Here is a 15780-nt window from a genome sequence, read left to right as displayed (position 1 = left end):
GTATATATCGCATTTTAGCTCTGCCAATAAAATGCTAAATGAGATGCAGCTTCATCTATTTGTAAATCTGACGTTGCCTCACCTGACACAAACCTCACCACACCTTACTGTTCCTAACTGGATTTACATCAGAATTGAGTTTACCATTACTCTTGTGTACAGGATACAAGCGTTGGATTTCTTTTCAGAATTAGGTCAAATTTGACTCTTCCATAATCATTCTAAATGTTAATGGCTTCAGGGAGTACAATCTATGACTGTGGAAATGTTCTGACGTTAATTGTTGCTTTTAAGCAGGAATGCACTTGACTCTCCATCTACTGCAAACTAATAGAACGTCGCTTGGTTCATTTACCACAAACTTTGATTCAAAGTATTTTGTCTTATTCCAAACTAAATCTAATTTATCATCTACCCTGTTCCAATCTTGCTCTTTTATTGTCTGGAGCTGGACGTTAAAGCAGCATATTAGATATGGCTGAAATAAAATGTTTTGTATTTCACTGTAATTGGACAATTTCAATTTTCCACTTTTGTATGGTTTTGTGTTGTTAGTTTTGTTCCTCCCCAAATTCCAGTAGAACTGTTTTGCATAAATTAAAATGAAAAGTTGAAAAACAACAAGTCCCCGCATGCATTCCTCCAAGTGGAAAGCCTGTAGTGTTGTTAAGGACATGCCAGACAAGACAGCTGGTTTTTCAGGGGCTTTTCCTGCTCACCGAGACAAGTACACGGACATTAACATATAAACCTCGAGAAGTTGCCCTTTCAAGTTTCAGCCTCTGTGCGTGTTTTTGCGAGTGTGTGCGTCTTGCTTGCTTTATCTTTTTGGGAAGTCAGGTAAATGTTAAATGTCAGTAGTGCTGGAGTTCAGGCAGCATTTGTGACCCGTGCTAACCTGTTCGTGTTGGACTGATCACAAGAGCTTCACCTGTGAAAATGGCATTATATATATATATATATATATATATATATATATATATATATATATATATATATATATATATATATACACTCGTATGCAAACGTTTGGGCACCCCTGATCATTTTCAAGATTTTCCTTTATAAATTATTGGTTGTTCGGATCTACAATTTCAGTTAAATAAATCATAAGGCAGACAAACACAGTGGTATCTGAGAAGTGAATTGAAGTTCATAAGATTTACAGGAAGTGTGCAATAATTACTTAAACAAAATTAGGTAGGTGCACACATTTGGGCACCCTTGTTTTCTTAGTGATTTGAATACCTTTAGCACTAAGTATTGGAACACAAAATGTGTTTGGTAAGCTCATTGACCTTTGACCTACATACACAGTGAAGCCAATCATGAGAAAGGGTATTTAAGGCGGCCAGATAGAAGTTTTTCTTCTCTTTCTTCTTCTCTGAAGAGTGGCAACATGGGAGCCTTGGAACAACTGTCATGTGACCTGAAAACAAAGATTGTTTAACATCATGGTTTAGAGGACGGATACAAAAAGCTAGCTCAGAGATTTTAGCTCTCAATTTCCAGTGTGAGGAACATAGTGCGGAAATGGAAAACCGCAGGCATAGTTCTAGTTAAGGCCTGGAGTGGCAGGCCAAGAAAAATCTCAGATAAGAAAAGGCGAAGGAGAGTAAGAGAGTCAAACTCAACCCACAGACCAGCTCCAAAGACCTACAACATGATCTTGCTGCAGATGTGTCACTGCGCATCGTTCAACTTCAGCGCACTTTGCACAGAGAGATGCTGTATGGGAGAGTAAATGGCAGAAGCCTTTTCTGCACACATGCCACAAACAGAGTCGCTTGAGGTATGCTAAAGCACATTTGGACAAGCCAGCTTTATTTTGGAATAAGGTGCTGTGGACTGATGAAACTAAAATTGAGCTGTATGTATGGCAGAAGATGAAAATAGCATTCCAAGACAAACACTTGCTACCCACAGTACAATTTGGTGGTGGTTCCTTCATGCTGTGGGACTGTATGGCCAGTGCAGATACTGGCAATCTTGTTAAAGTTGAAGGTCGCATGGATTGCAGGCAGTATCATCAGATTCTTGCGAACAATGTTTTAGAATCAGTGACAAAGCTAAAGTTGTGCCGGGGCTGGATACTTCAACAAGACAACGAGCCCAAACAATGCTCAGATTCTACTAAGGCATTCATGCAGAGGAACAAGTACAATGTTCTGGAATGGTTATCTCACTCCCCAGACCTAAATATTATTGAAAATCTCTGGTGGGATTTACAGCTTGCTGTCCATGCTCCAAACCATCAAACCTGACTGATGTGGAGATGTTTTGTAAAGAAGAATGGTCAAAAATACCTTTAACCAAAATCCAGACCCTCATTGGAAGCTATAGGAAGCGTTTAGAGGCTGTTATTTCTGCAAAAAGAAGATCTATTAAATATCGATGTAGTTTTTCTGTTGGGGTGCCCAAATGTATGCACCTGCCTACTTTTGTTTCAGCAAGTATTGCAGATTTTCTGTAAATCCTATAAACTTCATTTCACTTCTCAGATACTACTGTGTTCGTCTGCTATTTGATATATTTACCTGAAATTTCTGATCCGAAAAAAACAAACAATGATTTATAAAAGAAAATCTTGAAAATGATCAAGGGTGCCCAAACTTTTGCATACGACTGTATAAATATATATGTAACCGCGGTGTAGCCATCCCATCAAAGGACCACATTCACGCTGGACTGGATGATGAGGTTTTTATTACAGTTCCTGCAAATGAATGAGTCACACACAACATGTGGTTAGCTCCTCTGATGGCTTTCAACACGTTAGCAGTGCCTTACTGTTAGCAGCGCGCTGTAGACTGTCAACGGCATCCGCCTTCCAGTCACAAGATCAAAAGCCAAACCAAACCTTACCCCATACCAGCAGGTGGCACTGTTGGACTCATCATTGCTGGACACTTACACAACAACTATACAACATATTTCGGCTGGAATTTCCAAAAAACAAGTTATTATTACACCCGTTACATATACATTTATATATATATATATATATATATATATATATATATATATATATATATATATATATATGGAGAGAGAGAGAGAAAGAGAAAGAGAAAGAGAAAGAGAAAGAGAAAGAGAAAGAGAAAGAGAAAGAGAGAGAGAGCATGCAGCGGGACACAAACTCAGTGAGATGTATATGGAACGCTGTACCTGTGTCTGCTCACAGTTCAGTATGAAAGACGCTATGCTATGATTCCACATCGGAGACTTCAAGTCAAAGGGTGTGGCTGAATGGGGTGAAACTTCATAGGGAGTCTTGCGGTGGTAAAAATCTTGAGAGGGAGATTTAGGAGTACCTGAAAGGGAAAAGGGGTGCACCGGATCCCAATACAATCTCCTTCTCAAGGTTTGGATACCAGACCAGATTGGTCTAAAAAAATGTACACACAAATTGTTCAGATGCAGGAGACATATTCGTTATTTGCTCAAGATGCTAAATGCATTAGCAAGATTAAACATTTCATTAGTAAATTGTAGATACATCTGTGGCTCTACAAAACCCACGATTCACCCCCGATTTTGTTAATGGGAGTGGATGAATAGGAAAATTGACTTTGAAAGTCTTTAAAAAATGCTTGAATTTGGCCATGAAAATGGTGTACAAACCGCGTGCAAAATACTGTGCAAACTTTGGACAATAATACAGTATATCTGGTGGGGCACTTTAACTGATTTTTTGTCTTTTTTATACGCTGTATTCCTGGAGTGTTCTTTTTGTCACTTCAGCACTTGTGAAATTTCAAAAAAAATTTTTGCATGTTCCTCTGAAGCCCCTTCCATTTTTTTTTCTCACAAAAACGATATCTGTGTCAGCACATGTACCCCCACAATTGTGTTTTATTTTCACATCGAGTGTCTCAGTGGAGAAAACTTTTCCTCTCCTGTGTGCAGTGTTCCGACCCCAACACAGGCTTTGAGGTGCTGCCACTCGTATCGGCATCTCACCCCGTCGCTTTTGTTGCCGCTGCCAACAAAAGTGAAAGTCTTTGAGAGCAGTCCCTCAAAAACCACAGCCAAGGCCAAAGGCGGGCAAAAGGAAAATACAGAGATCCCTCAGTTATCGAGGTTAATGGGGGCCAAAAGTGAAAATCTTCAAAGTAGCTTCACACCTTCATGAAAGCCCCCCAAGGGTCAAACTTACCTCGAGATGATGTCCTTTCCGACTGAGAGTATAAGACTGCAACCAAATATGGTCTCTATTGTCAAATTGGAAGGATTCTTCTTTCTGTGTTAGAAAGGGATTTAGGGAGTGCCTGGCTAGTTGCATGCTATCATCGATTAACCTAAACTTCAGCCAGATTAAAATACAAAAGTTATGAGGCTGGCAGGGGTGCCTTGCGCGAGTTGTTAGCGTAGCTATAGCAGTAGGCTGGAATTGCATCCTCGCTCTTGCCCTTTCTCCAAACGCCGCCTCAATTCCTTGACCTGATAACAATCCACGAAACACCTGCTGGTGATCACCATTTCTTTGCGATCTTCAGACTTTCCTCAGAGTCCGATTTGATTGATGAATTTCTTTTCAATGTAACGAACCGCTAAAAACAAGTGGCCGCCATGCTACACAGCTTGTTTTGGTAGCCACATTTATGGCCACCGGCCTGATTGACCGACAGCATACCCCAGCCTATCACAGTCGTGGACACAGAAGGTACCCCCCACAACACACATAGCCCTGCCTAACCTGCCCATGTGATAGCATTTGATGTGTGCTGAACACATTTCACTGTACGATTCAATTCTAAATCCACGAACCAGTGAAAACCAAAGTGTGAAGTAACGAGGGGTCATTGTTTGGAAATTGTCTACCGAAGTGGAGATAAACATCATGCAAATTCATAAAGTGAAAACCGGTATTTTATGAGCTTTTTTTGTTCGTAATTTTGCTTTTATTGCACCTTTGGGCGTGCATGTGACCAAAACAGTGTTTTCTGTTTTGTTTTCAGCTTGGCGTGCAGATTTTAAAATTGCTTCACATTGTCAGTCAGTAAATCTGTGGCGATGGTGTGTTATTTTTTCGCAATGCGCCATCTGCCACCTTCCTGTGAGTGTGCCAATCGGCGACCTGTCAGAAATGAATTGGCCTCTATTCCAGTGTTTTTTAAACCAGTCTGCCAGGACACACAAATGCGTCGTGAGACCGTGTTGTGTCACAAGTGGGATTTCCCACTTTTATATTTACAAAATAATCATGCTATTGTTCAGTATCTTTGCTTTTTTCGATTGATTAGAAGGGTAACTGTAACCTTCATCTATATCAGTAGGTGGCAGCAGATTACAATTTTGTTAATTTATTTATATGCTTTATCTAATCATCTGCTAATGAGAAAGTTCAGGGAAATATATTAAATAATGTTTTTTAAGGCACACTTTGTAATATTTGACCACTAGATGGTGCTTTAAGTAGTAGTGCAGGGTTTGCCAAACTCTTAGTTAGCGTACAGCCAAATCTTGGTTTCTCAAGCTACCCAGGTGGTCTTAGGGGGCTACCTGGTGCTCGCGGGCTGCACGTTGAAGATGCCGTGTGTAGTGCAATTTCAAACAACTGCTGAAAAACAGGGCAGCACGGAAGCACAGTGGTAAGCGCGTGTCCCGCACAGTTCTGAGATCGAACCTTCCTGTGTGGAGTTTGCATGTTCTCCCCGTGCTTGCGTGGGTTTCCTCCGGCATTCCAAAAACAAGCACGTCAGGTTAATTGGCCGGTCCAAAATTGCCCCTAGGTGTAAATGAGCGACTGAGTTGTCTCTCTCTGTGTGCCCTGCGACCGGCTGGCTTCCATTACAGGGTGTCCCCTGTCCCCTGTCCCCTGCCCACTGCCCGAAGATTAGTGGGATGGGCTCCAGCACCCCCGCGACCCAACTGAGGATAAGCGGTGCAGATAATGAATGAATGAATGCTTAAAAACACAAGAATATTACAAACTACAGAAAATGACCAGACCTCACGTTTTTTCTTTGTGGTGTTGTTGTTTTGCTTATCCCTTTCAATATTGTTTTGTTTTTGGGCGTACCCTTAGTAGAAAGATGGCACACAATCATATAAGCTTCCTCTAGGGCAGGGGTGTAAAACTCGTTTTAACTCGGGGGGCCACACGATAGAACCAATGTTCTCTCAGGGGCCAGACTAGAGAGAAATAAATGAGAGAAAAAGAGAGAGACAATAATAGAAATCCAAAGAGAAATAAGAATAAATAAAAATGGTGAGAGAAGGGGAAAGAGATAAAAATAGAAATAGTGAGAGAGTGGGAAAGAGAGAAATAAATCCAAAGATAAAGACATAAAAATAGAAATAGTAAAAGAGGGGGAAAGAGAAAGAAAGAAATCCAAAGAGAAAGACATGAAAATGGAAATCGTGAGGGAGGGGAAAGAGAGAGAAAGAAATCCTAGGAGAAATAGAAAGAGAGAAGGGGAAGCCAAGACACAGTAAAAGAAGGTAAAAAGACACAGAGAGAAAGACAAAGAAAAAGAAAAAGAGACACAGAGTGAAAGAGAGAGAGATAGTGAGAGAAAAGGGGAAGGAGCAAGAGAGAAAAAAATACAAGTACAGCGTCTTTGTGAGAGGCACCTGGCTTTTGGCAACATCAAGTGGATATATTTTAACCTGCAACTCGTTTTTCTCTTGCGTTTCTCTGAGCGATGTCTTGCGGGCCGGATTCAATCCCTTAGCGGGCCTGATCCGGCCCGCGGGCCGCCTGTTTGCCTCTGTTGAAAGATTTGATTTCAGAGTGACGCACTCGTATTCGACTTTCTCAGTAACACGTTTTGTGTCTGTAAACGTGAGCATATTTTACACGCGTGTCATAGTGTATGGTCTGTAATCTGAATGACAGCATTATATATCAAGCACAATAAGGACAGCGGAAACCTTCTGTGGCCCCTTTTAACAGCTATTCACAGTACAAGCTTGATAACCTGACAGTTCTTTAATCATGAGATGCCGGGAATAGTTGGATTAAGACTAAAATGTGTGTTTTATGCACAACAGGATGAGCTGTTTTAATGACTAGCGACAAAAGTCAATCTCATATACTGATAAGGGGCCAAGTACATAAAATAAAAAATGTACTTGCAATAAGTAGAAGAATATGATGTTTAAAACACTGTCTTTGCAGTTTTTACACTAGAATCGCTACGGTTTGAGATGCTAAACATCATCACTTTGACATGTAACAAATGACAGTTTTCATAACATCCATCAACATTGTTCTCGTATTTGTTAAGTGAGTGTTTTTCTGGCTTCAGGATGCTCATGTCTAGCCTTTTTAAAAAAAATATATTGTTATACAGGGCGTTCCTAAAGTCTTGTGCACTGTTTGACATTGAATATATTTAATGTAGAATGTAAAAACACATCTGGTAATTTCTGAAACCTTGTAATCTCATTTTTTTACATGACATGTTCAAAGATGGTCAGCAATGCATTGTCATCGGTTAGAAAAACCTCTGTTATTCGTTCCTCCAGCCCGTCAACGTCTCTTTGAATAAGAGGCACACAGATCAATCCTTTCACAAATCCCCACAAAGAGAAATTTTACAAGGGCTCTGCTGGAAAGCAGTTAAAACTTGTTTAATCTCATCTTCTGAAGTTGAGGGGTGTCCCGTTCATTTAGCTGGGTTATGCATCCATTCGTTAAATAAATCCTAAACAACAGTCCATGATTCAGATTTTCAAATTCAAGCACACAAAAAGCCTTTTCTGTTCGAGTGAACTCTATTAATGAGTCTGAAAAGAAATAGAAAATCAATAGCCTTAAAGAAACGTAACAAAATTTGCTTCAAAATGGCCCCATTTTATCTTACAAACATTCATAGTTAAGGAGATATGGGGACTTCAAATGTACCGAAGACTTTTGAAACACCCGATATCTATGAAGCCATTTTTCAAAAATGTGCATTTCCACTAATATTTTTCTTTTGACTTTAGGACAATCATAAACTACAAGAGAATAATATCAGTCAGTAAATTACATACATTATTATACCTGTCAACCCTAAATGACTAAAATGTGGTTAATGAAAAATTATATTTTTCTTCCGAATTTCGTATTTGTTTCTGTATACAACTCAAATAGCATCTTAGGAATTCAAATACCGGCAACCTTTGCAACAGTAGTCAACAAAATGTATAGTGGAAAAAGTATTTATATTTTAGCATAATCTAGTATAAAATATGATAAAATTAAACACTTTTTGGTGTACAGGGATAACACAAGTTCACTTAATGTTAATTTCTAATTTATCAGCCTTTCCCTAAAATATGGACAGAGGTTCATTAATAGATGTATTGTATGTCTTTTCTGACCTACCACGTTGCCTAATTGGTTTTAGATGTGCATTTTTGGTTTATTTTTATTAAAAAAAATTACGAATACAGAGTATGTTGAATTAAACACAGATTTTTCACTGTACCCATCTTTCTTGTGTTTATTTCCAAAGGCCACAAAATGAAATCAAAGTCATGCTTAATTTCAGAAAAAATAATTATTGTTCGACTACTTGTTTGAATAGTTGGTGACTAGTCGACTATTAAAACAGTTGCAGTCTTACTGACCATCCTTGCTTAATCGTAGTAAACCAAGTCACAGTAACCACTGCTTGCTCTTTTGAGAAAAATGTGCTATGAGGCACTTATTCAGCCCGTACCTTTGAACGTCACACTACTAACCAGGACAAATGTCAAGTCAAGTCATGTTTATTTGTATAGACCTTAATCACAAAGAGTCTTAAAGGGCTGCACAGACCACAGGTTATTGTAAACCACAGAATATCATTACACATCCCCTGGTCTAAAACCTACATGAGGGCAAGGAAAAACTCAAAAACCTCAACATAAGGAAAATGAAGAAACCTTGAGAACGAACCGCACAATTGGCCAGAAGCGCTGCCTATCCCATGCTAAGAACATTATCGGGGACCCCTCTCACCCCCATCATGGACTGTTCACTCTGCAAGCCTCTGGGAAGAGGTACTGCAGTGTGCGGTGCAGGACCACCAGGTTCCGCAGTAGTCTAGTCCCCCTGGCCATTAGACTGTTAAATGGTCAATCTAACATATAGTTAACCTAAATCTAAACGGCTGCTAATCTGACTTTTTGCACTACTGGCAGTTCTTTATAGCTTGCCACTCCTTGCACATTTGCTCTCTGCACTATTGTACTTACAGCGTTATTGTTACAGTGTTAATGTTACTGTTTACCTGACTTGTTAACCTGACTGCCCATTTTGCACATCTGGTTAGCTACTCCTCTTGCACGATCGGCACTATGGTAAAATACTATACGTAGCCATAATACAATACAACTTTTACTTATATCTGTACATTCAAGGAAACTGTGCGGGTCAGATGTATCGACATTTCGTTCTGTATACACGTGTACTAGAATGACAATAAAGTAGATCTGAATCTGAATCTGAATCTGAATGAGGTAATCCCCCTTCCAGGATGACCAGGCTGCAATGGATGTTGCAATAACAAATACTTGTCAACATAAAATATAGGTTATTGATATGCTATAGAATAGAAGTGTATTTTAAGCCTAGATTCAAACAGTTCCACTGAGGTTGCAGATCGAATATCAGGGGGATGAGCATTTCACAGCACCGAGGCCCGGACGGAGAATGCTCTCGAACATGCGGATCTCTTGGTTCACTAGTAGACCAGTATTTTCAGAGCGAAGGCTCCGGACCGGAACATAGGGGGAAATGAATTCTGAAAAATATGAAGGAGCAAGTCCATGCATGACTTTGTATACTACCAACAGAACCTTAAAATCACATCTTAAGCTAACAGGGAGCTAATGCAGGTTAGCTAAAATCGGGGTAATGTGATCGAACTTTCCTGTCATAGTTAAAAGCCTCGCTGCAGCATTTTGTACCTGCTGAAATCTCTTGATTGTAGACTTCGGCAGTCCGGAGAGTAGTGCATTACAGTAATCGAGACGGGAGGTAACAAACGCATGAATTATAATCCCCGCATCCGACTGTGACAGCATAGGGCGGATTTTATGTCAATAAATGTCATTCTATTTCACCACTACAGAAACTCGGACAGAAAAACGTGGCATATTTTCAGTACGCAAACTTTTAACAAAATCTGTTGTAGTGGTGCCATTATTGTTACTTTGCTCCTGCAAAGTCGTTTCCTTGTTTGTTTGCGCTCCCTTGGTATATTCCAGGCAGAATATGCTCAGCTTTTGATTAGCCGGGTGCGATGGGCTTTTGGAGCCTTGCTACGCAGCGGTAATTAGACTGTCAGTCAAAGCCAGATGGCTGCTGCCTGAAATGGGAAAGTCGCCTAAGTTTGTAAACGAGCCCCTTTTTTGGATTTATTCATTTGTTGTTGTACTTGCACACAAAAAAAAGAACATTGGATGATTGTTGAATGGGTTTACAGTAGGATCTGATTCCCAGCCATCCCGAATGTTCCTGGTGCAGCCAAAAAGTACTCGGTTAAGCTTGTCAAGTAAATGTCAGTGATATTTTTTACATGGAAATCACAAGTTATGGGTGATAGTACTGTAATTTATACACTAGAAGCCGCACCGGACTATAGACCCTTGTTTTTGTTGGTAAACTTTGTGATGTTTCTAGTGGGCGGGGCTTTGCCTGGAGAACAATTTACGGACACTTACGTTGTCTCACCTACTCTGGCACACAAACACACAACATGATGACGTTTAGCATCATAGGGCCCGGTCACACAGCCGTTTGCGTCTGTATCGCGGGTAAAATTTTGCATTTTTTTTTTGCCCGTGGTTGCCCGCGATGGAAAATGCGCAAAATTGGCCAACCCGCTGTTCATCGGTGGTATGCCCGCAAAACAGATGCCGGCGACTGTTCCGCTTCCTCATCGCGTCATTTCCGCGTCATTTACTCGTGTGGACCACGGGTATAAAAGCTGCCGAGCCGGCGTTATGCCGAGAAATGCATCCTTGCCGAGCTTTGCATCCCCTCGCTACTACAACCACTTTTACCTCGTTTTATCTCACTTTTAGGGAATTTAATGGCGAACATATAACCAAAACCACTTCGTCTTGCATTTGTTGGGAATGTAATACAACTTAAACCATTCCGTCTTTGTATTTGTTGTGAATGTAATCGAACGGTAATGCACGCCGTATACAAATCACTTTTGAGCAGGTAACATGTTTATTTTGCCTTTTTCTATTCAAATCGCTCGTACTGAAACTGTTATGCACTTTACCGTAAAACTTATTTCTGCATAATAAGCTTCACGGTAGAGTGCATAACAGTTCTCAAAAGTGATTTCTATATGGTGTGCATTACCGTTCGATTACGTTCACAACAAAAACAAAGACGGAATGGTTTATGTTGTATTACATTCCCAACAAATGCAAGACGAAGTGGATTTGGTTATATGTTCGCCATTACATTCCCTAAAAGTGAGATAAAACGAGGTAAAAGTGGTTGTTGTAGCGAGGGGATGCAAAGCTCGGCAGGGATGCATTTCTCGGCATAACACCGGGCTATAGAAATCATAACCGCTCAAGACACAGTCCCGTGAAGATCAAGATTTCAAGCTATGGCACCGAAGAAGCCAATATGTTATTATTGTAATAGTTTTTCATTTTTATTTTATTATCTTGTTATGAAATGAAAAGAAATGTCAAGAAATAAAAATGGATTAAGACGAGGTCACTACGGTGACTGGGATCCATGTCCACCCCTTGACGTCTCGAGCACAACTGACGTGCGCTCGGCAAATCGCGCTGTATATACGCGGAGAAAGGCGTTTGACCGTCACACGCGTAACACGCTAATTTCACGTAATAACACCGTGATACAGGCGCAGAACATGCTATGACCGTGCTCCACCCACGATTACCCGCTGAAATTTCGCGTCCTAACCATGTGTAACCACGCCCTGGCCGCGGCCAGAGCACGTCGTTCCGCGTCATTTCCGCGTCATTACCTTGTGTGCCGCCCGCGGTTACACGTGGTCTAAAGTTTTGAGCAGCGCAAAACGTTTTTGCGCGGCCGACCGCGTGTGAATTTCCGACCGCGTGTAAAGCACTGCTGTATCTCGTCTATATGGCGATCTCAAAGCGTCCAACATCGTCTGTTTCACGGGCAGAAATTTCTGGCCGTGATTCAGCCTCGATACGCCCGTGAAAGACTTGACGACCGGGCCCTAAAGTTTTGAGCAGCGCAAAACTTTTTCGCGCTGCCAACCGCGTGTGAATTTCCGACCGCGTGTAAAGCACTGCTGTATCTCGGCTGTATGGCGATCTCAAAGCGTCCAACAGCGTCTGCTTCACAGGCAGAAATTTCTGGCCGTGATTCAGAAAAACCGGGCCCTTAGACAGCGTTATTTTCTTCTTTCTTTTTTTTCTTCTAATCAGAACTCCATGTACAAGAAATTAAAACTGCACACAGCAAGATTTTTAAGGTTGTATGATACGATAAGGCTGACGTATCAAAAGTCTATTGCTGGGGAAATGATAAATAAATAGATATTCCCAAAAATATGTGGATAAACTAAATGAATTGAATGGTTATCAAAGTAATGATGTGTTGATTGAGTAACTAAACTAATATAGCTGGAAAACTCATGCAATAGTGACAACATAATCAGTGACACATTTTAATAATCTAAAAGCCGCACTAAGGTGTTGGCTGTGCATTTCACACCTAGCTCATCACCTATAATGTTTAGTCGTGTCGTTTAAGATTAAACCAGCTCTATGAGCGGACTCTTAAAAAAGACAAGAGCCGGTTCCCTACCAATCAAGTCTGATTGGTCAATATACATGTTTTCTTTTTAGGGATTCTATGTTTTTGACCTAAAATATGTTGAGTAAAAAAAGGTTAAAATTGTTTTATATTATATATTTTTTGTGCATCTGTAAACATGTTAATTTATGCAAAGTGTGTACTTAAATTTTTCATAGTTTATTTGTTGTTGCACTGAAAAGTCAATCTTTTTAAATAACATTCTGTTGTGTGTTTTTTACGGATCATGAGTTGCTTGACATTAGTTCAAAGTAGTTCAATGAATGTTATGATATGTTAGTAGTATAATAGATTGTAGACTGTGATGCATTACCTGGCTGACGTTTCCTTATGCCTGCACAAAGGCCTTGATGTTGTCAACTCAAAATAAACCAACAGCTTTATCGAACATTGATGTTATCTGTCAAGGCAGATTACTGACTATCGCAACAAATAATAGCTCAAATGTGATTGGTCAAATGCTTGAATAGGAAAGCAAATATCTGGAACCAGTAAAACAAGGGATCAAGTAATTAAAGGAAGCTGACAATTAGAAATGATTTAATAAGTATCTATGGACAAAGTATATTTAACTTAACATGATTCAGATATGTTTTTAGGCCAGCATGGACATTTTAAAGGAGAACAAACATTTTGTACATACTATCCATATCCCGCATCTGAAATAAAGTGTTTTGGAATCAGCAACGTTGTGCATCAATTGTTAGGGAAAAAAACTATTAAAATTGTAGCGTTTACCAAATTGACTCAATTAACCAAAGATAACCTTCATTCACCCAACAATGCATGCTAGTTTCTGAATGGAAAATGTACAAGAGACCGGCATTTCCACACGGGGGCAGATTTATTTTCTTAAAGTATTTAACTAAGTGAATCCCATCGAATTAGCCAAATAAGCCAAATTAGTGCCGCTCTTCGTCAAACCCCTCTCTCAAAATCGATCGTCCGTCTCCTGTCTCCTGAAGTTCTGTCTTCTGAACTACTTTTCACAAGCTGGGGTGTTGGCTCCTCCCATGGGGCGTGCTGACTTCTCCCATGGGGCGTGCTGACTTCTCCCATGGGCCGTGCCGACTCCTCCCATGGGGCGGGTCAGGTGCCAGCTTTACTACCTCCTCGTTGAAGGGCGCTGCCATGTCTAATGAAAACTCATATCAGCAAAGCACTTCTCAAAACAATGCCTTGTGCGTCTGGCTTTCTCCATCAGGGAAGGCTGATTACCATATCAACCCTTGTCCCAGTTCCTGCTGTTTGCTGCAAACATCATCCTTGTCCAAGCCACATTGACCTTAAGCCTTCTCTGTGAAAAATCTTCATTGCATTCAATAAATGTAACTTGTATAAAATTGTACAACATCCCTTATAGTCAAATAAATAAAATATAAAATCCTTCAATATGAATCAATGAACATGCTTGGATCTACATGTACAAAACATAGCCCATTTATTTTGATTTTTTTTTCGATTAACAGACCATTTCATCCGTTGCGAAACACTCATAACTAAAGCAAAATAATATGTGTTTTTATCAAGCACTACATTTTTATCAAGCATCTGTTGAATAACTCAAACCAAGGCTATCCCGTTTTTTTCACTAACTGTGATAACTATCTTGATAAATAAAGAAATAAACATCATAAGCACATACAAAATTAAATCAAGCTATTTTAGTTTGGGCCTTCGGTGCAGTTGACATCAATGCTACAAGAACAACATATTCTTTAAGGGGGGGACTTTCTGCAGGAAAAAGAGTTGCACAAAAAACGGGCTGGATCAAAAAGCCTGTATGCAGCCCGTGGACCGTAGATATCCCCCCCCCCTGATTTGATAGAATTACCTTTTCTTGTGGGTTGTTTAAGGGAAGACACATAAGATTTTAGGTGAGATAAAAAATGTTCCACATGACACCAAATGTGTGTTTTTTTAATCAAACTACAATTTATGAAATACCAACTTAATTTTTTTCTACTCGTTTTTCAGATTATTTTCGAAGGGATTCGAGGGAAGAGTTTCGAGGGAGACATTGCTATTGACGACGTGTCCATAACCACGGGCAAATGCAAGCAGGGCAACACTGTTGCCAGCGCAGGTAAGACAGGTAAGGTAGAATGGGAACTAAGTTCATCAGATGGATTTTAGTTTTGTAGGAAAATAATGACAGCATCTTCTTATTGATTTAACAGAAACCAAGTGTAAGGTCGATTTGCCTTCATTTAAATAGTGCCAATATAGGAATGTGCAGTTGTTTACATAAAGTGTGAAACACAATAATGCAATCAGAACCTACTAGACCTCAAAATAGCCAATCTTACCCCATTTGCAAAAACAAAAAAATCCTAATCTTACAATTGCAGTGTTTATTATTAAGTGACTCTTTGGGGTTAGCAAAACTTTATCAAAAAATAAAACCATATTCTTTAGAATAATGAGTAAAACTACTAGATTAATTATATAAAGATGCCTTTTTAAAAATACTCAAAGGTCGGCAGCCTTTGTTGTACCACGGACAGGTTCATTGTCGGACAATATTTTCACGTCCCAAGGGTGGCATCAAATATGTTGTACTTTTTCTTAAATAATAACAACAACAATTATAACATTCATAATGATCAAAACACCAATAGTATTAATGAACGTAAAACCACTGTGAGAACATTGAGATGTCCCTATAACATCATACCAAAATCACATAGATTTATTTTCTAAACTACTTGGAGCCAGAACGCAGATTTAAGAAGGAAGTTGAATGTTTTTGAGATAAAGTCTTTGAGGACTATGTTAGGAGTGACAAGATTGGATAGACTGAGGAATGAAATTGTGAGAGACAGAACTGGAGTAGTCGTGGAACTGAGCAAGCGTGTTGATAAGAGAGTACTCGGTTGGTTTGGACACATGGAGAGGATGGATGAGGAGCGAATGTTGAAGAGGATCTACAGAGCAGAGTCAATGGAAGGAGAGCAAGAGGAAGGCCGCGATTGACGTGGATGGATGGTGTTATGAGTGCTCTGCAGGAAAGA

General features: G+C 39.9%; 1 protein-coding gene across 2 annotated transcripts in view; it reads left to right on the top strand.

Moving 5' to 3' along the window:
• Positions 1-15780, top strand: part of mdga1 (MAM domain containing glycosylphosphatidylinositol anchor 1) — a 316682-nt gene that overhangs the window by 290144 nt on the left and 10758 nt on the right. Inside the window, exon 17 of one of the 2 annotated variants that reach the window (XM_088334739.1) lies at positions 14744-14852. In XM_088334739.1, the coding sequence (XP_088190865.1) occupies positions 14744-14852 (109 nt within the window). Of the gene's footprint in view, positions 1-14743; positions 14862-15780 lie in introns of both variants that reach the window. The other variant, XM_088334738.1, reaches the window with a different exon arrangement.

Source organism: Urocampus carinirostris, chromosome 4, assembly GCF_059441175.1.
Source record: "Urocampus carinirostris isolate Australia breed hairy pipefish chromosome 4, RoL_Ucar_1.0, whole genome shotgun sequence".
In the NCBI taxonomy this organism is placed as follows: domain Eukaryota; kingdom Metazoa; phylum Chordata; class Actinopteri; order Syngnathiformes; family Syngnathidae; genus Urocampus; species Urocampus carinirostris.
The sequence above is the reverse complement of the archived record's forward strand: the minus strand, read 5'-3'. Positions and strand labels throughout refer to the sequence as shown.